The sequence below is a fragment of the Rhagoletis zephyria genome, unplaced genomic scaffold, assembly GCF_001687245.7.
Source record: "Rhagoletis zephyria isolate East Lansing unplaced genomic scaffold, Rhagoletis_zephyria_1.1 Rzeph_scaffold_00891, whole genome shotgun sequence".
Lineage (NCBI taxonomy): Eukaryota > Metazoa > Arthropoda > Insecta > Diptera > Tephritidae > Rhagoletis > Rhagoletis zephyria.
The window spans coordinates 135403-160015 of record NW_016157975.1 but is presented as its reverse complement, the minus strand read 5'-3'; the positions used below and the strand labels follow the sequence as shown (position 1 = coordinate 160015).

Here is a 24613-nt window from a genome sequence, read left to right as displayed (position 1 = left end):
TGCTGACATTATTATCGGTGTTAATGCTGGTTCCCAAGTAAACGAAATTCTCTACTTTCTCGAAATTGTAACTGTCAACAGTGACGTGGGTGCCAAGGCGCGAATGTGCTGACTGTTTGTTTGATGACAGGAGATACTTCGTCTTGTCCTCGTTTACCACCAGACCCATGCGCTTTGCTTCCCTATCCAACTTGGAAAAGGCAGAACAGACTTCGCGGTTTTTGTTACCGATGATGTCGATGTCATCGGCATAAGCCAGCAATTGCACGCTCTTGTAGTAAATTGTTCCTGAGCGGTTCAGTTCTGCAGCTCTTATTATCTTCTCCAACATCAGATTAAAGAAGTCACATGAAAGGGAGTCGCCCTGTCTGAAACCCCGTTTTGTGGCGAACGGCTCGGAGAGGTCTTTTCCAATTCTGACGGAGCTGGTGGTATTGCTCAACGTCATTTTACACAGCCGTATGAGTTTTGAGGGGATGCCAAATTCAGACATAGCGGCGTATAGGCAACTCCTTTTAGTGCTGTCAAAAGCGGCTTTAAAGTCGACAAATAGGTGGTGAGTGTCGATCCTTTTCTCGCGGGTCTTTTCCAAGATTTGGCGTATTGTGAATACCTGGTCTATGGTGGATTTGCCAGGTCTAAAGCCACACTGATAAGGCCCAATCAGTTCATTGACGGTGGGCTTCAGTCTTTCACACAATACGCTCGATAAGACCTTGTAACCTATGCTTAGAAGGCTGATCCCGCGGTAGTTGGCGCGAATGGCGGGGTCACCTTTCTTGTGGATTGGGCAGAGCACACTTAAATTCCAGTCGTCGGGCATGCGTTCATCTGACCATATTCTGCACAAGAGTTGATGCATGCACCTTATCAACTCCTCGCCGCCGTACTTGAATAGCTCAGCTGGCAGGCTGTCAGCTCCAGCGGCTTTGTTGTTTTTCAGCCGCGTTATTGCTATACGTACCTCGTCATAGTCAGGCGGTGGAACGTCGACTCCGTCATCATCGACTGCGGGCTCGGGTTCTTCTTCTCCACAACTTTCTGTGCTGCTACCATTTAGTAGGGCGGAAAAGTGTTCCCTCCATAATTTAAGTACGCTCTGGACATCAGTTACTAGGTCGCCATTATTGTTCTTACAGGAGTGCGCCCCGGTCTTTAAACCTTCCGTAAGTCGCCTAACTCTCTGGTAAAATTTTCGGGCATTCCTCCTGTCGGCCAGCATTTCAAGCTCTTCGCACTCACGTATTTCTGCCTCTCTCTTCTTGTTGCGGCAAATACGTCTCGCTTCCCTCTTCAGATCCCTATAGCGGTCCCACATAGCGCGCGTTGCGCCCGATCGCAGCGTGGCCCTGTAGGCGGCATCTTTTTTCTCTGCAGCTTCCTGACACTCCTCATCGTACCAGTTGTTCTTTCGGGCTCGCTGAAATCCGACTACTTCTTCGGCGGCGGTACTTAATGAGCGGGAAATGTGGTTCCACTGCTCGCATATGTCGGTTTGTTGAAGAGTGCTCTCTGAGAGCAGGTGTGAGAGTCGAGTAGCGAAAGCGCTGGCTGTCTGTTGTGATTGCAGCTTTTCGACGTTAAGCTTTCCTTGCATATTTGGGCGCACATTTTTTGCTGCACAGAGGCGGGTGCGTATCTTGGCTGCAACAAGATAGTGGTCCGAGTCGATGTTTGGGCCTCGGAGTGTGCGTACGTCTAAAACACTGGAAGCGTGCCTTCCGTCTATCACAACATGATCGATTTGGTTTCTCGTTTTTCGATCCGGAGACAGCCAGGTAGCTTGATGGATCTTTTTATGCTTGAACCTAGTACTGCATACTACCATGTTTCGGGCCCCGGCGAAGTCGATCAGCCTCAATCCGTTGTCGGACGTTTCGTCGTGGAGGCTGAATTTTCCGACGGTGGTTCCAAAGATCCCTTCCTTGCCCACCCTGGCATTGAAGTCGCCAAGCACGATTTTGATATCATGACGGGGGCAGCGCTCGTACGTGCGCTCCAAGCGCTCATAGAAGAGATCCTTGGATGCCTCATCCTTCTCTTCCGTCGGGGCATGGGCGCAGATGAGCGAGATGTTGAAGAATCTCGCTTTGATGCGGATTGTGGCTAGACGCTCGTCCACCGGGGTGAACGACAGTACTCGGCGACGGAGTCTCTCTCCCACCACAAATCCAACTCCGAATTTGCGCTCCTTTACATGGCAGCTGTAGTAGACGTCGCAAGGCCCCAGACATTCTTTGCCTTGCCCCGTCCAACGCATTTCTTGGATGGCGGTGATGTCAGCTTTTGTCCTTACGAGGACATCAACCAGCCGGGCAGAGGCACCTTCCCCATTAAGGGTCCGGACATTCCAGGTGCATGCCCTCAAATCGTAGTCCTTTAAACATTTGCCGTGGTCGTCATCATAAGGGGGGGTCTCATCCGAGGCTTTGCCTTGCTTCTTCACTGGAAGTGGTTTTTACGTGGCGGGTCCCAAGCCCAGCGCACAACCCATTGCTGGGACGGGGGTGGTTTCGCAACCAAATACACGTTTATATAGCGAGCCGCTTGCTCCAAGCAGACACCCGCTTGCAGCCGCACCTACTGGTGAACAGACGCTGCAGACTTCAGTGAGCCCTTAAACCGAATAAGTCAGAGTGGCCCCACCGAAGCTCCCTCTCTTTCTGCCGTGACCCAAGGCTCCACTCGGATTGGTTACCGCATCTCGCACATGGGTTGCTCACGTTGCCCAGAGTGCGCGAACGAGGACGCAAGAGTCGGGATTGAGTATAGCCATGCAACTGTAACTGCATACCCAGCGCAACGACTATACCCCATTGCACTCCAGCCGGAAATTTTTGAATACTTACAGTCTGAAGAATCTGAACCCAACTCATCATATCTCAATGAGTCTAAGCGTATTAGAGCATATATGTAATACCCCTATATTGGCCACATGGAGATATCTTCAAGAGCGCTGTCTTCATTCACATTTTCTCCTTGTTGAAAAACATCGTTTGCTTTATTTGAGCCATATTCAGATGGCGTTTTATTAGTTTTTTGAGTTATCTTCAACCCGAAAGTCATACCTCCTTCAACTCCTTCCACACTTTCCATTGTTGCTGTCAAATCCAAAATGGACTGCTCCAATACGGAAAAAACATGTTCCTTATATGGGCCCCCACCGGTATTTTTTCGGTTCTGTGCATTTTGTACAGCCTTCTTTCGTACATACCTTTTCTGATCAATCCATACCTGTTCTATCTGTGGCCTTCACTATGAAGCAACAACTTGTAAATAAATTTGCAAGATGTTGGCCAATGCCTTTATATTTCCTGAATACCTTTTTCCATTCGGCGATCGATTTTGTTGGCGGTCCCATGCTATTTAGGGAATTATTTAGATTTTTCCAGAATTGCTGAACTTATTCTTATTCTTTATTCTTTATTTTCCTTTTGAAAACCTCTGCCTATATCAGCATTTTCCACCATTGCGCTAACTAATGCAGTCAGCTGCGTTTTGTTAATAGACCTTTAATTTTTTAAAAGCATTAAAAGTATCAAAATGGAGTAAATATTATAATACAATTATACATTCTTACATTTTATTAATGGTATTCCTCCGTTAACAATTTGTGAACGAAATTGGTGAGTGTATAAATTTGTGTTTACGGTTAGGGAAATTTTTCGAATATGCGGGACTTTACCCATGTGAAGTTCACAATAAGAAAAACCCAAATCAGGGAAATTTTCCATTGCGAATGACATTCGCATGAAGTTTACAATAAGACTGATTATTCGATTAATTTTGGAGGGACACTTCTTCAAAAAATCACAAGATTCGAATGAATGGTTGCTGAAATATTTCAAAAAGTGTAAAAGCCTGCATAAAAATTTGTTTGCAAATAACTCGTCAAAAAAATAAAATTACCGCAAAATCTTTGGTGTCAATATTGGACACCATGTTAACTTTCGAAATCGTCCAATGAAATATAAAAAAATCGAGAAGTCAACTTTGGGTGGCCCACTTGAGAAAACTTGACTCAATTACAATGTAAATACAATGGGCCGTATGAATAAAACTTAATCAAGTGCTTTTTCTTAAAATTTCCGAGCTTTTATTACTCAGTTTGTTTAAATGAATGGTGTTTTCGTTTCTACCAATAAATGTCGCATTTTGATTGCTCCTTTCTCTTTTCGTGTTCGATTCTAAAATAAGGGTAAACGGTGAGAAAATTTTGTGTTCGCTTATTAAAATGCAAAAAAGGCAAGTTATGGAATTTTAAGAAAAAGCAATTGCTTAATTTTTATGCATACGACCCAATAATGTGATGAATTAAAAAAACTACCTGTAATATGTATGGGAAAATCTTTTGAGATGGGGATTTTTCAATAAAAAAAATTTTTCAACATAGTAGCACAATTTTTTTTTCATAAATGATCACTTGTCAATCCAATTGTAGTACATTATAACCCGCGTAACTAATATTTTTTAATTGCTACTCTATTTAAACATATTTTCAAATTTGTTTTCTATTAGCCCGGTCAAGTTTGATTACAAGGTCACAGTAACTCGTATAAAGCTGAAAATTGGTATGAATGTTACGAACGTCATTTTAAATGAAATGTGAAAAGTCTTTATCGATCCCAGATCTGTAAAAAAATTATTCAAGGTCAAAGATCACATAAATTGATTTTTACAATTTTTCAGCTAAACCGTAAGGTTTATCATAAAATATGTTAGACAAAAGTGTAGAGCATGATAACGACTCGATCAACATCCATTTTGTAATAATTCATCTATATATATAAAATAATAGCCGTTTTCGTTGTTCGGAGTTAACTCAAAAACTACTACATAGATTTCAGTCAAATTTTCAGAGGTTATACCTTGCATATATGGTCCTATTATAGGCTACCAGAAAACTCGGTAGGTGGCGCTGGGGTCGAGTTATTTATAAAAATCGTATTTATGAACCGATTTCTTTTAAATTCAAACTGTGAGCTACCAGCATGATGGCAAACAAGTTTACCAAAAATAGACCTGCTAGGTGGCGCGGGACTCGAGTTATTTATAAAAGTCGTCAAGGATGCGTTTAAGTAAGCATATAAAGACCGTAAGACTGTGTAAGCGTGATCTTGCATCCACCTCCGATTGACGAAGTTGCTCGAGGCGGCCGTTATTACAGCAGTAAGACTCAAAGAAACCAATTCATAAATATTAAGAAGAATTGTAAAAGTGGCGAATTGACAAGGAAAGATTCGACCACATCTGTCCAAGAAGAAACACGATAGGTATATCAATGGCTTCATTTGAATAATATTCATGAGTCACACGACTCATTTACCCAATGTACGCGAAAACGTTTCACCCCGTGGGGCAGCGAGGATTCTTGGCCCTCCTATAATTGAAAACGCCCATCTGTGCTCTTGAGTTTCCGTATAAGGACTTTTATTGGCACGCTTGGCCGAGATCTCACACACGGTGGGCAGGAAGCAAAGATAGGTTGCATAAAACATCCTTGTGCATTAAATATTCAACAATGTATGTGTGAGTAAATGTGTGTATATATATTATGTGAAAATATAAGTTTATGTAAGTTTTTAGCCGGTTTCAATCGTTTCCAAGGCGCACCACGTAGAGGCAACTTACTTTGCACCTCTTTGTTCTTTTTTTGGTTTTATTTTTTTATATTTGTTTTTTGTTTCCTTTTATTTTTTTTGTTGGCTTACCATATAATATAGTCACACATTTTAGTATTTAAATATTTTATTATTTAGTTAAGTTTTTATATATGCTGGAATGAAAATGTCATTACAGTTTTCTTCAGGCGACTCACAAAAGTTGGTTTATCAATCATATTTATTTTGAATCTATCCCAGAATTTAATGAATTCCCTATGAACTGACTTCCCGGCCTGCTCGGACCATAATCCTAAACCATCGTTATTTAAGAATGAAATAGATTGCTTTAAATGTTTAAGGATAAAATGAGTTTTGACAGTTTGAGAAATTCCAGTACTTTTCAAAGCTGTGCGGAGTTCGTTAAGATTTTTATCAAAATTACTAAAATCCGCTTGTTATGCGGAAAACCATGTATTCACGATTTTGCTCATGTCTTTGAACGAGGCAATATATTTGGTATTGTTTTTACTGAGAGTTTCTTCCATACAAACTATGTTCGACATTTTTTTGTATGTGGAAGACACTGTCAGCAAAAAATAAATAATTGCAAAAAATCAACGAAATTTTCTGGTAACTTCAGACTTGCACTTTACTAATTGCCTCAAAAGCTACATTTTAAACATTTTTCTAAAAGATCTGATTAGAAATTGTGATCAGATGAAAGTGTCTCCGAGCCAATAATTTTGTACGGCACGGTACTTATAAGTAATCTAGGTTTCGCGAAAAAAAAATAAATAAATACAAGGTAACATTAAAATATCAGTCATTTGTTTCGTTGCTGTGAGCTTGTTTCAAGCCTTCTGGCTTTTGCTATAATTGTAAAACTCTGTGCATGTCATTTTAACGTATTTAGGTACATACTTATATTAATCATCAACTATTGCTTATGCAAAACGTGCTACATTTAAAAAAAAAATCGCATATGAAAGAGCACCAACCCAACTCGTAATAATTTAAGTACACAAATTTTAGTATTTAGTATAGAAATATTCAATTGAAATACGCCAATATTAAAATGAAGCGCTTTGCACTTAACGGATGCTTTTTCATAATTAAGTTAAAAAAAAATTATTTAAATTCCATGCTGTCTGTAATGGGATTTGAACCCTGACGCTCTGGAAATTAGCAAATTGTGGCAAACATCTTCGTGCACTCAGCTACAGCCAGACATGTAAATGTGCATTCAAATGTTCAGTTTGATTCAACACCACGTGTGCGTGGTATGAAAGTATTGTTTTTAAGTACGAACATTTCAAAACGATAATCAAATAAAACATATTCATGTTTACTATGCGTTATTTCCCCAGTAAATTCATAAAATTTTTCTTAATATTACAACGCCTTTTTTCTCTCAGCGTAGTCATTGTTAAGCAAAATTTGTGCAATCAAATCGAAAACCGGGACACTTAAATGAAACCTGGGACATTTTAAGGTTGGATCGGGACACCGGGACAAATAGTCTAAAACCGGCACATGTCCGAGAAAACCGGGACGTCTGGCAGCCCTACACACAAAGCGCATACTTTCATGCGATTTTCTTTATGATCGCATTTGTGTTCTGGATGTACAATAGTCATTATTTCCTGACAGAAGAGTACATAAATACCAAAATAAATCTCATACAAGCTTTGAATTTATTTACTTATTATGCGGAGTACCGTTGGCCTAAGTTAGAGCATTTTTATTTCTTGCACAAGCGCAGTGCGACTTGCCTGCGCTACTTGCTTATAGCAACAAACCTTTAATAAAAAATTACTACCGTATTATATAGCATACAATATTGTATACATACATACATATATTGCGATATTGAAAGTGTTTGTAATGAGAAAGTTCACGCTACAGAAAAAGGTAATTGTGGTGTTTTATCTAAGTTGTATACCGGTAGCGCCCAATAAATCTCGATCAATTATTCTTTCGGTAGGAAAAAATTAAAATGTTTCACATTGATTTGATCCGTTTTAGTGAGTTAAAAAAGGGGAACAGATTTGTATGAGATTTCTTTTCGTATAAATATGCTCTAATTGTCGAGAAGTACGCCTTCCTCTTTTGCAAATATATCCTATCAGAAGTATATAAAATGTGGATATCTTTAAAACAGGAGCAGCTAGGATTTCAATTTAAGCGGATTCTTAACCTTAAGATATCAACAAATACAACCGTGCTTTCAGATTTTGTCGACATTTTTATGCAACCTATCTTCGCTTCCTGCCCACCGTGCACAGGTGGAAATAAGCCCATAGGTAAAACGCATTACATCGAAGGGGATTAGTATTCCATATGGAATCAGAGCGCTACTATTCTTGGCATATGTGTGAGGAGAATCCCGTTTTTAGTCGTTTCAATTTAAACTAAAAATGTTTACTTTACCGACTGCTTTTGCTTTTAAACGCTATTTTTGCATTGGCCAACGCAAAAGATCTTATTAGGCAAAATTCCGTTTGTATGAGAGGTGCCACGTTCCTTTTTCTAATCGAAGTAAAAGCTACCCTATCTTTTAACTTGAGATGAACGAGTCCATTAGCGAAATTTCATTAAGATCGGTTGAGTAGTTAAAGCGTGAATACGAAAGGTTTGCATTAATATCAGTAAGATTATCCAGTACTGACAATTAAAACAATTTTTAGAGGTGAGCATTTTTACACAGACCCAAATACACAAACACAAAATATTACATCAGGGGTTATGAATTTTTTTGCCCTTGATTGGTTGTGCTAAACGACAAGTAATTTTTAGCAAAAAAAAACCGACTTAAAAAAAATATATATATATCTATATATTTCATGATCCAATGATCGGATCTAAACCAAATTAGTATGGGACCACCTCTGATACTACCTTTCCGTTGCAAAAAGAATTATTGAAATCGGTTGACGTGGTGCAAAGTTATGCGGTAACATACATAAAAAAATTAGGGCTGTGCGATTAATTGATTACTCAAAATTTTAATTAATCATAAAGTAAATAACTCAATTATTCGATTAATTGGAAATTATGATTACTCAAAAGTTCAGTTACTCGAGTAATCAAGATTTTTGATTAACCAAAAACAAAAATATTTGAGTAAAATGCTTTATGATAAATCAACATTTCGAGTAAAATGAGTAATCAGCATTTCAACTCTTTACATATGTACAAAGTAGTTAAAGTTCCTTGATACTTTGAAAACAACGTTTCTGTTTTCAATAATTAAAACGAAAAATTTCTTTTATATACAGAATGTAAAAAAGAAAATAAGCATTTTCCAAAGCAAACTCTATTAACGAGCAAAATTATTTTTTTGAGTAATCATATTTCAAGTAACTCGATTAATCATTGTTTTGAGTAATCAAAATCTTGATTACTCGAGTAATTGATTAACCGAATAATTGATTAACCAACTTGCTCGAGTAATCAAATAATCGCACAGCCCTAAAAAAAATAAAAAATAAAAAAAATTAATAAAAAATATTCCGACGAACTGATAACCTCCTCCTTTTTTGGAAGTCGGTTAAAAAACCAATACTAAGTAAAAAACAAGTAAAAGCAGCGCTGTCTTCGCGCTGCCGAAGGATTCATACCTTTCATGAACATCTGAAAACTTTACTTTAACAGATAACTGTATTTGAAAAAAATTATATATTCACAGCACACAATTAGAGGTATGGAAGATATACCTTATATAGCACCAATCTAAGTGATTTTCACTACTGTGTGATCGGTATGTAAACCGGTAACACAATGTAATGGGTTTAGCTTCCTACATTAAGGAGATATATCGCAAAAACTGGTATAGGAACAATCAGTGGTATAAGAGATAAAGCTTATACAGCACAGATTTTGACGATTTGCTCAGTAGACTTTGTATTATTATTTATACAATAACTTACGAAATTAATCGGTTTTAGCTGTCCAAATAAATTAGTTTTATATTAAAATCCCATATCTGAACAATCAGTTGTATGGAGGCAATATATAAGTTATAGTGACCCGATCTTCGTTAATTTCACTGTAAACTATCTGTTGATAATGAGTGAAAATAGTGCGAAATATCAAGTTTCCAGCTGCATAAATGGAGAAGTTATAACAAAGAATCTCATATCTGAACAATCAGTTGTATGGAGGCAATATATAAGTTATAGTGACCCGATCTTCGTTAATTTCACTGTAAACTATCTGTTGATAATGAGTGAAAATAGTGCGAAATATCAAGTTTCCAGCTGCATAAATGGAGAAGTTATAACAAAGAATCTCATATCTGAACAATCAGTTGTATGGGAGCTATATGTAAAAGTGACCCGATCTTTGTTATTTTCACTGTAAGAATTCTGTTTATAGTAGTTGGAAGCATTGCAACATTTCATGTTCCTAGCTGCAAAAATCGAGGAGTTATAACGAAAATTCTCATAACTGAGCAATCTGTTGAATGGGAAATAGGTTATAGCGATCCGATCTTTGCCATTTTCATTGAAAGTATTCTTTTGATAATGAGTGACAACAGTGCAAAATTTCATGTTACTAGCTCTTTAAATGGAGGAGATATAACGAAAAATCTTATATCCGAACAATCAGTGGTATGGGAGCTATAGGTTATAGTGACCCGATCTTTGCAATTTTCACTACAAGTTTTCTGTTAATAATGGGTGGAAGTATTGCACAATTTCATGTTCTTAGCTGCATAAATGGAGAAGTTATAACGAAAAATCTCATATCTGAACAATCAGTTGTATGGAAGTTATATGTTATAGTGGTCCGATTCTTCCGGTTCCGACAAATGATTAATACAATATAAAAATACACCCACCTACCATATTTCATCCGGATATCTCGAAAACTGAGAGACTAGATTGCGTACAAACAGACGGACAGACAGACAGACGGACATGGCTAAATCGACTCAGCTCTATGTTCTGATCATTTAAGTATACATTTTAATGGTTCTATCTTTTCTTATTCTGGTACTTACAAACATCGGACCAAAGTTATAATACCATTTCATGCTCATGAAAGGTATAATTACGAATTGGTCACGAGCTTTCTCAGAAGATTTTTCAGCAAAGATAAGTAGCACATTGTCCTTTAACCTTGGATTCTTCTTCTGAAGAATTGAAAAAGTATATATATTTTATACCCTTAATTTTAAATTAGTACCGGTCAACGACTACCACAAGAAAATTTAAGTTTTTTATTAAATACGCGAAATTCAGTTACAGTTGTAAGTTGTTTAATAACTGTCATTTTATTCCTCAGAACCTACAAATAAATGTCTGAAAACCCCGAGCTTTAGGTCTGACCGCTAAAGAAGTTATCCCTTAATAAAAAGCAGATTTTGTGCGAGTTGCACTAGAAATTTCCTGATTTTCTCGATTTTAGCAAGTAAACTGGTCATTTAAACCGTTAGTTTTGTTTTGGATAACTATTTATTGCTATTTACACGTATAAATAGTATTAACGAAGGTATAGAAACTGCATTTGGCAGTGCAGCCGCTTTGTGGCGGCAGCAATATGCCAGTATGCAGAATATCTCCATCTCAAAAAATTTCCCCATATACAAATATACTGATATACATATACATATATGAATGCAAATAATGCAGTAGTATAGAAAAAATTGGATGAACTGAAAAAGATCCAAAAGATGTAACAATTTTTCCTTATACTATTTAATAAAAAAAAGTTAATCTGCTCCGAAAATTTCGCTTTTACTCCAATTTTTCGAGTCATTTACTCCCGAATCGAGTTTCAGTAGTCCGAACGCCGACGAACGAAATGTGTATCTCAGGCGCAGCGTTGGCCCTTTGCTACGACCGTAGTAAATTTGCTAAGATTTTTCAAAGCTTTTAAAATTTGCTACCCCACTACGTTTTATCCTATTTTTACCACGCTTTTTATATTTAATTAAACTTATAGGCAGCAACTATTTGTAAATCACTATAACTTCAAGAAAGTGGTAAACAGGCCAATGCTTCAAGATCTATATGTATACTGTTATCGAAAATTGTGCAAGAAGCGTCTGACCAAAAACATCTGAAAAAAATAGACCCCACCGGTCAATTTTCGCATAACAGACAGAAATATTCAATGTGCGAGAGGGATACGAAGTTGCGGAGAAAGGTAACAATGACTGCGTGTCGAACTACTTCCACGATGGATTCGTTGCCACAAATTAAAAGCGGCTAAACAGAGGCAATATTCCGTGGAAATCGAATTATTGATATTCTCAAATAAAGTAAATTTTAACTTATTTACGGAGAAAGTGCTGGAGTAACTGCCATACCTAAACGAAAGCGTTGGGCGGAACGGTTTCTGTCGCCTAGCGTTAGCGCCGAGGTGCCATACCTAAGCAAAAGCGTCAACGCTACGTCAATTGCAGAAATAACACCAACAATAAGCATAGGTTTGTTTGTGTGTAACACAAAAATGACAGTTTCGCCGTTTTCTGCAGCCAACTTTAATACCTAACGCCCTGTCAAAATCGGAATTTCCAACCGCTCAGCGCGACGCCGCGTTGTTTCGGTATGCCTCATACAAATTGTATGGCCATGAGAATTTTTTGACAGACAGACAACGCTGACGCTTTTGTTTAGGTATAGCAGTAAGTGGCGGAAATGGTTTAGTTCTATAAGTTCGGTATTTGGAAAACGCCACTGTAAAAGAAACAAGTATAATACAATACTTAAAATAGTAAAAATGTTATTGAAATTTAATTGTTATGTTTTGTTCTAGTTCTTTAATATACATATGAACTTAAAATAATAACTAATTTTTATCTTTTGCTGCGATTTTTTTATTTTTTACTACGATTTTATTGGTCTTTTGCTACGCAATCAGTTTCGTGAGGTGCCAACCCTGCTCAGGCGTATATATCTGGCATGTTGTGGAACATGTTGCCGACGATCACCAATGACTTGCGGATGGCTTTTTGTTTAAATCGGAATCAGTTACCACTACGGCATTAAACGTTTCGTGTGCTTTCGTATTTTAATCAGGTTGTGCCGAAAATAGCGTAGCTACTGTGTTTTTGATTTCTTATTGCAATTTTTGTCTTTACCCAGCAAACATTTGGAGTCATAAATTAGTCTTTAAGGAGTCCTATTTCGGAGCCATTATGCTCATAATGAGCTCATTTAAGAGTCCGATATGAGGGTGTTTCCCTTTCTCCGAAGGTCGACTTATATGAGCTTAAATTCATACAACAAATGAGCCTCAATATGAGACATATTGGACTCTTATTGGCCTAATATACGGCTCATTTTGGACTTTTTTTAAAACAATTATTGGCCTCATATATGAATCATTTCAGACTCTTTTCGAGCCTCTAATCAGCCTCATAAATTACTAAATTCGGACTCTTATTTTAGGTTGTTCCTTGAGTCTTATTGAACGCACTTTATTTGCAAAAGCATTCAGCGAAAATTCCTTTCAAATAACATGCATACATACTTACGTGCATATACACATTCCAACATGCAGGCAATAGCAGCAGCTACAGCTAAATTTTGTTCATTTATTGTTTTCTAATTATTTTCAATTTCTGTATAAACAAGTTTGGATATAAATTACAAATCTTTATTGTTTTTATAATGGCACAAGGTGCTGGCTCATAACTTGGATCATATATGAGTCCTAAAAGATTCATATAAGAGTAAAAAAATTTTGGTTTTTGAAACTCATATTTCTTACCTACCTAGGACTCCCTTCGGACTCATATATTCTGAACGCTCAGAATATCTTTGCGGGGGTGGTGTCAGGTATGCATGTAAATTATAACTCCATTTCACTTTTTCAGAAAAAGGCACTAGCATTTTCTAAGAAATATTTAAAACTTCGGATAGTCTTTTATTGGTAGGGATGTTCCGATACAAGTAAATACGAGTATGTACTCGTTACTTTTGTTTCGATACCAAATACTTTTTTTACTCGAATCGTTGTTTCGATACCTACTTGGTATCGAAAGAAAAGTACTTGTATCGAATCGATTTGAGCAAGTGCCATATCTTGCCGGCTATATTTTTTCTATGGAAAATAATTGCTTCGATTTTATGAAAAATAATTGCTGTACGCAATGGAACCGCGAAAACGTGTGGCTAATGAACAAATATATCGCCGTTTAAAGTACAAAACCGCGTATCGTCATTCTGCAAAACCGCGTAACTAACATTGGCTGCCAAAAATTGGATTTGTCTCAATCTGTACCCTACAAGAACACTACGCGTTATATAACGAATCATGTAACGCAGAGTTGTAACGTAAATGCATGTTATACTCCCATAGAATGTTTACGTTAATTTCCTAAGGGCGACATGAAAAATCTAACAGGATATCGTGTTATAGATATGTTATGTGTAACATATGTTGGGGAAAATTTTAGTAGACGGACGGCAAATTCTAGAAAAAGGGGGGATGAGGGGGGGTAGAATAGGACCCCCTGATTTCAAAACTACCCCCCTTTTTTCTAGCAACCCTATAGTTCTTATATAATTTGTTGTTAAAGTTTTCTTATAAACGATGAATAAGATAGCAAAATAACATACAACTTAGTGCTACCAGACTGGAATTTTGAATAATAAAAGCGGATTTTTAATTCGGATTTTTTACTTAGTAGAATTATTATTTCTGTGTTGCCGAAGAAGGGGGGGCTGAACACATTTTGCAGAGACAACCTTTCTGCGTAGGCGGCCTTCGGCCGCAATTAGGGATTATAACCCTCAGGCAGTAGAATTCTCCTTTCTGTTTTGCGAAGAAAAGGAGCTGAACACCTTTTGCAGAGAACACCTTTCTACGTAGGCGGCCTTCGGCCGCACTTAGGGATTATAACCATCAGGCAGTAGAATTCTCCTTTCTGTTTTGCGAAGAAAAGAAGCGGAACACCTTTCTGCGTAGGCGGCCTTCGGCCGCACTTAGGGATTATAACCCTCAGGCAGTAGAATTCTCCTTTCTGTTTTGCGAAGAAAAGGAGCTGAACACCTTTTGCAGAGAACACCTTTCTGCGTAGGCGGCCTTCGGCCGCACTTAGGGATTATAACCCTCAGGCAATAGAATTCTCCTTTCTGTTTTGCGAAGAAAAGGAGCTGAACACCTTTTGCAGAGAACACCTTTCTGCGTAGGCGGCCTTCGGCCGCACTTAGAGATTATAACCATCAGGCAGTAGAATTCTCCTTTCTGTTTTGCGAAGAAAAGGAGCTGAACATTTTCTTTTGTATTGATTTCCCCTGTATTCCTTTTTAATCATTGCCTTCTTTGTATGTATTGTTTTGTACAATATGGCAACACATGTTATGTGTCAGTTTGCAACCATGTGTTATTGTAAATATCCGAGAAATTCAATGTAATTTACAAGTCGATAAAAGTTTAATTAAAGTGATTTATATACAAGATAAAATAAATGAAAAGTGTGTAAAGTATTAAGTACGGTGTTATGTGCATTTATATATATAAAAGTATGCACAAATGCTTTTTTGTTAAGGAAACCAAGTGGAACGACTTAAGAAATTTTAACAACAAATAACTTATAAACAATGATATTACTTATATTTTTAGTTATACATGTTTTAGAGGATACCTCCCTTAACATCCTGACCAAGTTTCATTTGTTAATTCCACCTGGTTTTCTTAAAACACAAGCTGCGGCTGACTACTAAAGCCCACCCCATATGTTTCCTGTACGTGTGTAAATTTTGACATGTGGTTTTGAGGGTATTGGTGAAATATTTAAATGTATTGGAGACTGCGTTAGTCGTGTCTGGTAGGGTATCCATTCGTCCTGAAATATACTAGCCAGAAATGCGATAGCTTTATAAAAATAGAGCCATTTTGAAATATGAGTGCTTTTACTCTAGAAAATAATTTCTACAACTTCTCATACGTGGTTTTGCATTTTGCTGATACGCGGTTTTGCACTTTAACCGACGATATATATCTATACCTCTATTGCAAATATATTGAAAATATTTGAGATAGGGCGTTTTGAATCGGCAGCTGAGATAAGGCATTTTTGAACCGAATTCTGAAATAGGATGTTCTTGAAAAGTTTTCTGAAATAGGACGTTTCTCAATCAAATTCCGAATAAGGGCGCTTCTGAAAAGTTTTCTGAGACAGGGCGTTTTCGAATTGGCTGCCGAGATAGGTCGCTCTTCCCCTCAGGTGTCGCATAAGGTACATCACAGATAATGCCAAGGCGCATCAATTACAGGTGATATCGATAGAAGCTATGCTTCTTCTTATGAGCACGCTTGTGTCAAATTATCGTCTGTTTTGCTTTGTTTACATATTCGCGTATACATACACATATACGTAAATATATACCCTGCAAACAAATGCTACCGAAATCTTTAAGAGTATCGGAAATTTGTTAAGATTCTTTTAGGAATCTTTAAAGAAAAACATATGAAGCGGTTTACAAGAACTAGTAAAGAAATTTCTGTACGATTTCTTAGAGAAAATTCTTAAAAAAAATTGTGAAATCTTTCAGAGTTCTATGAAATCCTGGTATGCAGGGTATACATATACATACGAATACGAATACATAAAGAAGATGTTGAAGACACAAGGAGTTCATACCAACGGTAAATGTTGTTTTTGTACGATTGCTACAACCTGTAGTTATTGAATCATGGATAATGCCTGAAAATTAATTTCAGTTTGTTGCATATAAAAGGATGAAAAATTATCGATATAAGTAGGTATCGATACATTCGGCTTACTCATATAAGTAGTAAGGCCCTGTCTCCACAGGAAAACACTGATGTCGTGAAAACTATGTCACAAAATATATTTCCAATGGAGACCGCCTATTTCTCATGTGCTGCAATATATGTCAGCGCTTATTGCTTGACATCTATTGCAGGCAATTCGATAGTTTGACAGCCATATTTTCATTTGAAAGAAAGCGTGCTGGTGGTAACATCGATGAAATTTTTATATTAAATCAAAATAAAAGTCTGTTCCTTATTGGATTATTTATTATTACGTTTTAGGAAATTATTCAGCAAGTTTTTTAAAGATTTAAATGTTTTTAAACACCGAAATTGAGAGAATGTTGTCTGGTGGCGTCATGCGGCAAATGCTTATTTCAAGACATCAAAGTGCCCACACACAAAAACTTGCAATCACATTGCTCGTCAAAATGACAGTTGGTAGGCCATCGATGTTTGCCTGTGGAGTTCTGCGGTAACGAAATAGCGATTTGAGTAAACCCAGTTGAGTAGGTATCGATACTTTCATGGTATCGGAACGTCCCTAATTATTGGACCTTTTATTTCAAACAGGTTTTAGATTGTTATAACAAGAATGCACGCCTTTATTTTTATATTAATAATTTAATTTATCAACCAAACCAAAAATATCAAAAATGGAGTTGTCAATTATGTTCCCGACACCACCGACATGCACATGTATATTTGTATGTACACCTGTGGGTATGTTAATAAACGCATACACATTATTTCTTTGTATTTTAATAGTTGTTGGTTGAAATAGTGGCCCATAAAGGGCAACAATTTGTGATTTTTTTTTGAAATTTGACACAAAGTGCATCTGTATATGTATGTATGTTTACGTAGGTACGCATATAAAGAAATATAGAAATATCAAAAATCCATTAATTTTGCAGTGCGAATATCCGGTTAATATCCATTCATTTGGTTATCCGGATATTCTAGGCAATATTTGAACAGATTCGTAAAATCGTTCTAAAAATTACTCGGTAGTAGTGCACTTTGGCGAAGATAGGTCAAAATGGACGGAAAAAGTTCGAGCGTGTATCAATCGACGCGTCTTAAGGCCAATAATAACAATCCGAGACCGGAAATTAACATTTTTAATTAATTAATGAGTTATTTGCAAAAAACACTTGCACTTTCCGCACTATGTTTTGATGAATTTCACGCAAATGAATGGAATAAATGAACTTAATTGAACGCGTATTTATTAGTTTTTATACATTTGTGATGTTTTAAGTGTACGCTTTCGCGAAATTCTGTATTTAATAGCGATATTCCGATGGTGAAAATCCGCACAACATGTTGTGTAGTTAATATTAAAAATAAAATGGAACTAAATTGCTGCTGCTACTGTATTAAAAAAGTTTTTGTACGTCCAACTTATTTATGCGTAGGCGGCCTTCGGTCGCGCTTAGGGATTATAACCCTCACAACGTAGAATTCTCCTTTCTGGCAAATTAAATATCCTAAAACATAATCTATGCAATTGCTTTTGCAATATTATATACAAAAAATTTAGTTATGCTAGTGCTAGTTTCTGTTCTGTTATTGCTGTCGGGAAATAAAACAATCGCACTGTGGCCACGGCCAGCCTTAAACATTATACTTCCTAAGCTTTCGCAATATTCTGAATTGTGCTGAATTAAAGAATGGAGCTGAGTTAATGATGCATTTAATACATGCAAACGGTATGAGAGATGCTAAACGGTGTTGAGATGCTAATTTGTGATGATATAAAAAAGTATACTTACATATGTATGTACGAAATATGCATACTTACAACATATGCGTATAAATAATTTACCTACATAATTAAGGAGGTGTGTGCGTACACACATACATATGTACATGCGCGCTTTCATTCATGCATACACATATGCACATATGTATGCATAAATCCACGCATATGCATTTTTTGCGCGTTTATGTTGATTGTGATAGAATCATCAAATAATTAATGAGCTGAGAAAAAGCTTTATCGTCGCACCAACATATTGACGTAATAGTAAGCGTTGTGATACTGCGTTAAAATATTCAAAGAAGTTTAAAACAAGTAAAAAAATTGCAAACAAAAATTTTACAAAAAATATATTAGTTCATTTTCGTTTTATCGGGTGCGATTTGTAAATGGAGAGAAGTGATCCGCATTTGCTAAGTCAACTATTATACCAATGCAACTGTAGACAAAAGAAACTAAAACGTGCAAGATTAAAAAAAAGAACTAACAGCTTTCATAATACTAACAATCCTTATAGCAATAAGTTTTCAAAAGATCAAAGATCTTCAGAACCATCTTCAGTATGGCGAGCAATAACTTTAACACCGCTGACGTCTACACAAGGCAGCGATGTTTAAAATATTGGCGCTTCCTCGCACTTTTTGCAGTGCTTTATAGCAACGCATCATTGCTAGTAGCAGCCTCCGCAGTGGACAATAGCGTTGACAGCACGACTGATGCTGTTGAGAGTGTTGGCTCAATTTCTGCTGGTGGAATTAATGATGTTATTCAGAAGTCCACGGAAATCTTACCACTCCCTCATGTATTGCGACATCAGAAACATCACTCACATCATCAGCCTTTGAAGCGAACACCGTTGCACCAACAACTAAGAGGCAATTACAGCAACTCCAACGCAAGCATCATAAACAGCAGCGGTAGTATCAGCAACAAGAACATTTATTTCCAAGCGCAATTTCAACCGTTAATGTCAGATCACTTCCGTCATCCAAAACACAGACATTCATGGGGACGTCACGTTCACCCAATTCTTCGCCATCAACAACATAATCTGCAGGAAACCAAAACGGCTACTGCAGCGGTGGCAACATCTCCACCAGTAATAGACGTAGCAACGAAGCCACCGGTCAATGGCAATAGTGGAACACAGCAGCATAAAAAAGCACAAAGTCACTTTGATCGCGGTGGCCTCTATCAATCGCCTTATCAGTGGAAAACAAGAGGCCCGAAAATACGAATTGGCAGGCGCTTCCAGATTAAAGCCCAACCGAATAGCAAGAGAACTTCACTGAAATTGAACGCCGGCTCAGATAATAAGACCATCGCACAAGAAGATGAAATGAATTACACAGATTCTAATAGCAAAGATTATAAAGTCAGTTTGAGTATAGCACCTGAAGGAAGCATGGATAGTCACACTGAATATGATGATTCGTATGGTGATCCAGAGGATGATAGCATAAGTGCAAATGAATTTCCCCAAGTCGGCGACATGCACGTAGGCAAACATCAACCCGCTGTCAAAAGCTATACTGAATTATTTAACGATTTACGTATGCCGCCAAAGAAGCGCGACTATCCCCACCCATATACTGCAGGTCGTCAGGTCGCACATATAGGTGGAGACGCCGATGAAAGCAAAACATACAATTACTTTTCATCTAACTCTGACGAGAATAGCGATGCAGACTTCTCTAATGAAAAGTGGCAGCGGATTGAACAAGAGCACCATCGTAAACAGCAAGAACATCAGCGACAGATGTTGGCATTGCGTGCGCATCCTTACAGTCATTACACAGAGGCAGCTGCAACAGCAGCAGTATCTGCAGTGACAGATGCAATAAAACCACATCGGAATAGTGATGATGTAAGTGCAGTTTTTTTTATATTCATATTTTGAACTATATTAGGCACGGTGCACATTAGAGCGATACGATATGAAAGCGAGGTTGGGCTTGCGCGCAGTGCACATTAGAGCGATACGACATGCGATACCATATGCGGAGCGATAGCTAAACAAACGTCTTTCATTAATTATTACTAACTAGAAAAAACTTAAAACTAAAACAACTTACTAAAAACTGCTGAATTAATTTGAAAAGTAGATATGTTCAATACCGAGCAATATATATATTTTTAACAAATTGGCTGAAACTAAATAAGTTATTCAAATTTTCATGAAAAGTTATTTTAGAATATTGCTGTTCACTACAAGAAGAAATCCATAATGCTGCACAAAAAAGTGGTTAACCTCAGAACTCAACAGGCAAACACCGATCGTCTACCAACTGTCATTTTGACAGATAGTTGCGAGCAATATGATTTCAAGCTTTTGTGTGTGGGCATTTGATGTATTCATATAAGCATTTGCTACATGACGCATTCAGATAACATTCTCCCTGAATATTTTTTAGAAAGAGAATTTAAATAATATTTTTATTCTATATTCTTAAATATCTTATGGCTTAAAGAAACATTTTTTTCTGGTATCCAAATTCAAAAAATAGTAAAACTTCTCAAAACTTTTTGTTTCATTTACACTTTCTCTCAAAAAAAAAGTTTAGTTGGATAAGTAACGGTTTTGATTCATAATATAGTATTTAAACACATATAAGATTCGCAAAATTCGCAATATTTAGAAAACTGTACACGTTTTAAATTTAAAATAAAAATTATATGGAGAACTCATCAAAATATTAAAAAATTAACTGTGCAGTGCACACCCAGTAGAAGTGAAGGCTGCAATTTAGTTTGGCATCCCCGGAGTTCTGCATTAAGGTAGCTATGGAACGGTAGAGGGAGTTCTCCTGATTGTAAATATATATACTTTTAGCCGCAGCAGGAATATACACCCCTATGCTGTAATCCGAAAGTTCGTAGTTACGAATTCGTAGCTCCGTTCCGAAAATTCGAAAATTGGTATGCTGTAATCCGATCGTAACTATCAACGGCGTTACCAACTAAAATAGTGAAATTCGAAGTTCTTAATCAGCTGCTTTGACAGAAACAAATCAAAATAAATAGAATCGCAAGTGAACAGTGAAATTAAAAAAAATTGTTTAATCGTATTTGAAAAAGCTTTTCCTTAATTAAGTAAAATAGAATGGATTCAGTGGCCGGTGCACTTTTGTCTCAGGAGGAAGAACATGCTGCAGTCAACTGTTGCATTAATATACAAAGGAGATTGCTACGAGACAGTTCTGATCCATTTACCTTAAATGATAAATATATGTTCCCTCTTTTTAAGGGCGTCCATACAACTAAATATTGTGTTGCTTTAAATCTTGCAACGCTTTCCCAAAATTCCACCACATCCTCTTTAACTATTACAAAGCCTCGGGCAATGTCCGGCCTTTCGCTCATGCTTTCCACCAGTTTTTCGTATTGCGAGCGATTTGTTGTGATTGTCGACATGATAATTTTGTAAACATTTAATAATACATTGGTTTTTATTCACACTTCAACTTAAATACATATTTTTGCGTTTCCACACTTAATTTTATTGATATTTTAAAAGAATTCGCTTCGCTCCGACACCAGTTGCTCTTCGTAGAAAATTCCCGACAAATAANAAGCAGAAATAACAATGGCTGACAGTAACACAAAATGTATGCTACCATACGTTAAAAAAAAATACACCACAAATATGTGCGTATAATTAGGGAGTATAAGTGTACAATACGTACATACATTGCTCTTATTAAAAATAATAATATTAGGATCGATAGGGGTCTTACTCCTAATCACAACGGTATAATTTTGGTTGGAAATAATATTTACTGGTGTTATTGTAGTTCAAAGTACACAAATGTAGAAAACGTACATCGATAATTTGATAAATAATGAAAATTTTTAATAAAAAATCGCGCGGTTTTTTATTAAAAATTTTCGCCTGCGGCCCTTTTTCCATAAAAATCAATACTTCGATAAATAATGAAAATTTTTAATAAAAAATCGCGCGATTTTTTATTACAAATTTTCGCCTGCGGCGCTTTTTCCATAAAAATCAATACTTCGATAAATAATGAAAATTTATAATGGAAGTGGGTATACGCTTCACATAATTTGGTTATACCTGCGATAGAAAGAGACAAGAAATCACACGTACAGGTAACATCCTCTTAGATTTTCCATATCGCCCTTAGGAAATTAACGTAAACATTCTATGGGAGTAAAACATGCATTTATGTTACACCTCTGCGTTACATGATTCGTTATATGACACGTAGTGTTCTTGTAGGGAAGTCAAATCAAAGTTATTTTGTTTTTGTTTTCTTCGCTATTCCCGTCGCTTTGCTGGCTGCTCATGTGTGTGTATGTTTGTACGTGTGTTAAGCTACAATGCAAAAACCCGACTACTACACGTGGTCATGTAAAGAGTAGCGCGGTTACCCACGAACGTGTACGTAGCGTAGCGTAGAAGTACGTAGAAACATACCAAGTTTGCTGTTGATAGAAAGAGAGAGATGCTACGTCTACGTCACGGTCATGCGGTGGTGAGTTTTTGTTAACACGCAGATGTCATAAGATAGATCGTGTCAACTGACACGTTCTCCGTTTTTACGTCCGTGGGTAACTGCGCTTTATGGTTCAAGGAGTACCCAAAATTAACCAAAATGCATATCACCATTTAAAGTACAAAACCGTGTATCAACAAAATTCAAAACCGCGTATTAAGATAATGCAAAACCGCATATGTGAGGTTGCATAAATTATTTTCTAGAGAGTAAAAACACTCATATTTCAAAATGGTTCTCTTATAAAGCAATCGCATTTCTAGCTAGTATGTATATTTTAGGACGAATAGATAAGGATTGAACCAAGAGCTTGTGTGAGCAAATAAAATTTTGGACAGCAAATGTCAGTTACGCGGTTTTGCAGAATGACGATACGAGGTTTTTTTACTTTAAACGACGATATGAAGAATGTGGTCCAATTAACATTGCCATGTCCTAGGTCAGAACCATATACTCCAGCTCTGCATTACATCAGAGTAGCACAAAACTTCTTCAAGGGATTACTCCATGGAGTATCTACCTCTCGGCAACACAGCGCAATAAACATCGTATAGGCATTACGATCAAGAATGATAGAATACAAGATTGCGCCGATCAGAGAGGATTTTTGAGAATAACTTTTGTGTGACGTCACACTGGTGCAATCGCGAGAGAGAAATGCCAAAAGGTGAGCAAGAATGGAAGAAGAAAAAAAAATGTTGCAAGGAAAACGTAAACAAGTTGCACAAGTGTGACGTCATGCAAACCACGATTCTGTCAAATTCGTTAAGAGAGGAAAAGCGGTCCGAGATCGGCGCAACCTTTGTATTCTCTCAATCGTGCATTACGATCATTAAAACTCGAGCAATGATCGGTTAACAATGAGCTGGTGTAGAAACTAGGGATGTTGCGAATGTGGAATTTTAGACATCCGCGGATGCGAGTGCGGGTGCGGATGTTTAAAAGCTAACATCCGCGGGCTGCAAATGTCGGATTTATCCTCCTGACTTTCATCTACACGATCTAGAATCATGGCAAGATCGTTGTTTAAACACCGTTGTGTTCCAATTTGGAGAACCAATTATTTTGGTTGTTTCAGAATTTGGAGAACCTGTTACGTCATCAGCGTTTTTCGATTTAAGTTTTTGTAATTCATTTTTAATCATGTCTTCTGTGACTGGTTTCCAGCAGAATTAGTTTAAAATCTTCTTATATTGTTAAAAAGGTACCTCGTTTTTTATAATAATTTGAATTATTGGCATCACGGACGATAAAGGTATCAGATTTGCTTAGATAGATAGATAGATAATTAATAGAGGCATGCACTGCGACCAGCAGGTCTATTGTGCCCTCAACCATTCACAGTACCTCATCTAATCCTAGAGAGCCCAAAAATTTGAGGAGATCCCCAGGGATTAGCGACTGTATTGCTTCGTTACTTGACCAGTAGTGGCCCAGGTGCCTCTCCCGTCTTCTCGCGACCGCCACGCATTCGCTAAGCAGGTGCACGGGAGTCTCCTCGGTCACGTCGCAGAAACGACATAGGTCGTTGGACCAAATCCCTAGCTTGTGCAGGTGGCCTCTCAGTCTGCAGTGACCCGTCAGAAAACCTGTTATGATCCTTAGTTTTCCTTTGGATAGATTAATAACTGCCCTGTACCTCGTGAGGTTGTAGCCTCCCAGTAGTTGTTTTGCTTGACGTAAACCTGTAGTGTTGCGCCAGTGTTGATTCCTTTGTGTGTTCCTTTCTTTCCTGAGCTCTTCCTTGATTGTACTGGGTCCAATCGCTAGGAAGGGCTCAGGCCCTATAGGCGACGAGGCGGCCGCCAGTCTAGCTAGTCGGTCCGCTTCTTCGTTGCCCGCAACTCCTATGTGTCCTGGTACCCAAGTTAATTGGATTTTGTTGTGCACTGCCAGGCTGTTGAGCCTATCTATGCACTCAAGAACCAAGGATGACTTGACCTCAAATGCTGAGAGGGCCTTGAGTGCCGCCTGGCTGTCGCTCAATATTAAGA

At 37.4% G+C, this 24613-nt stretch overlaps 1 protein-coding gene across 14 annotated transcripts in view; it reads left to right on the top strand.

Moving 5' to 3' along the window:
* Nucleotides 1-12444: 12444 nt before the first annotated feature.
* Nucleotides 12445-24613, top strand: part of LOC108361961 (uncharacterized) — a 93755-nt gene continuing 81586 nt past the window's right edge. For 4 of the 14 annotated variants that reach the window (XM_017614767.1, XM_017614771.1, XM_017614769.1 and 1 more), the window contains exon 1: nt 17747-19969. In XM_017614767.1, coding sequence (XP_017470256.1) covers nt 18665-19969 — 1305 coding nt within the window. In that variant the 5' untranslated portion in view covers nt 17747-18664. The other 10 variants (XM_017614763.1, XM_017614766.1, XM_017614762.1 and 7 more) reach the window with 10 other exon arrangements.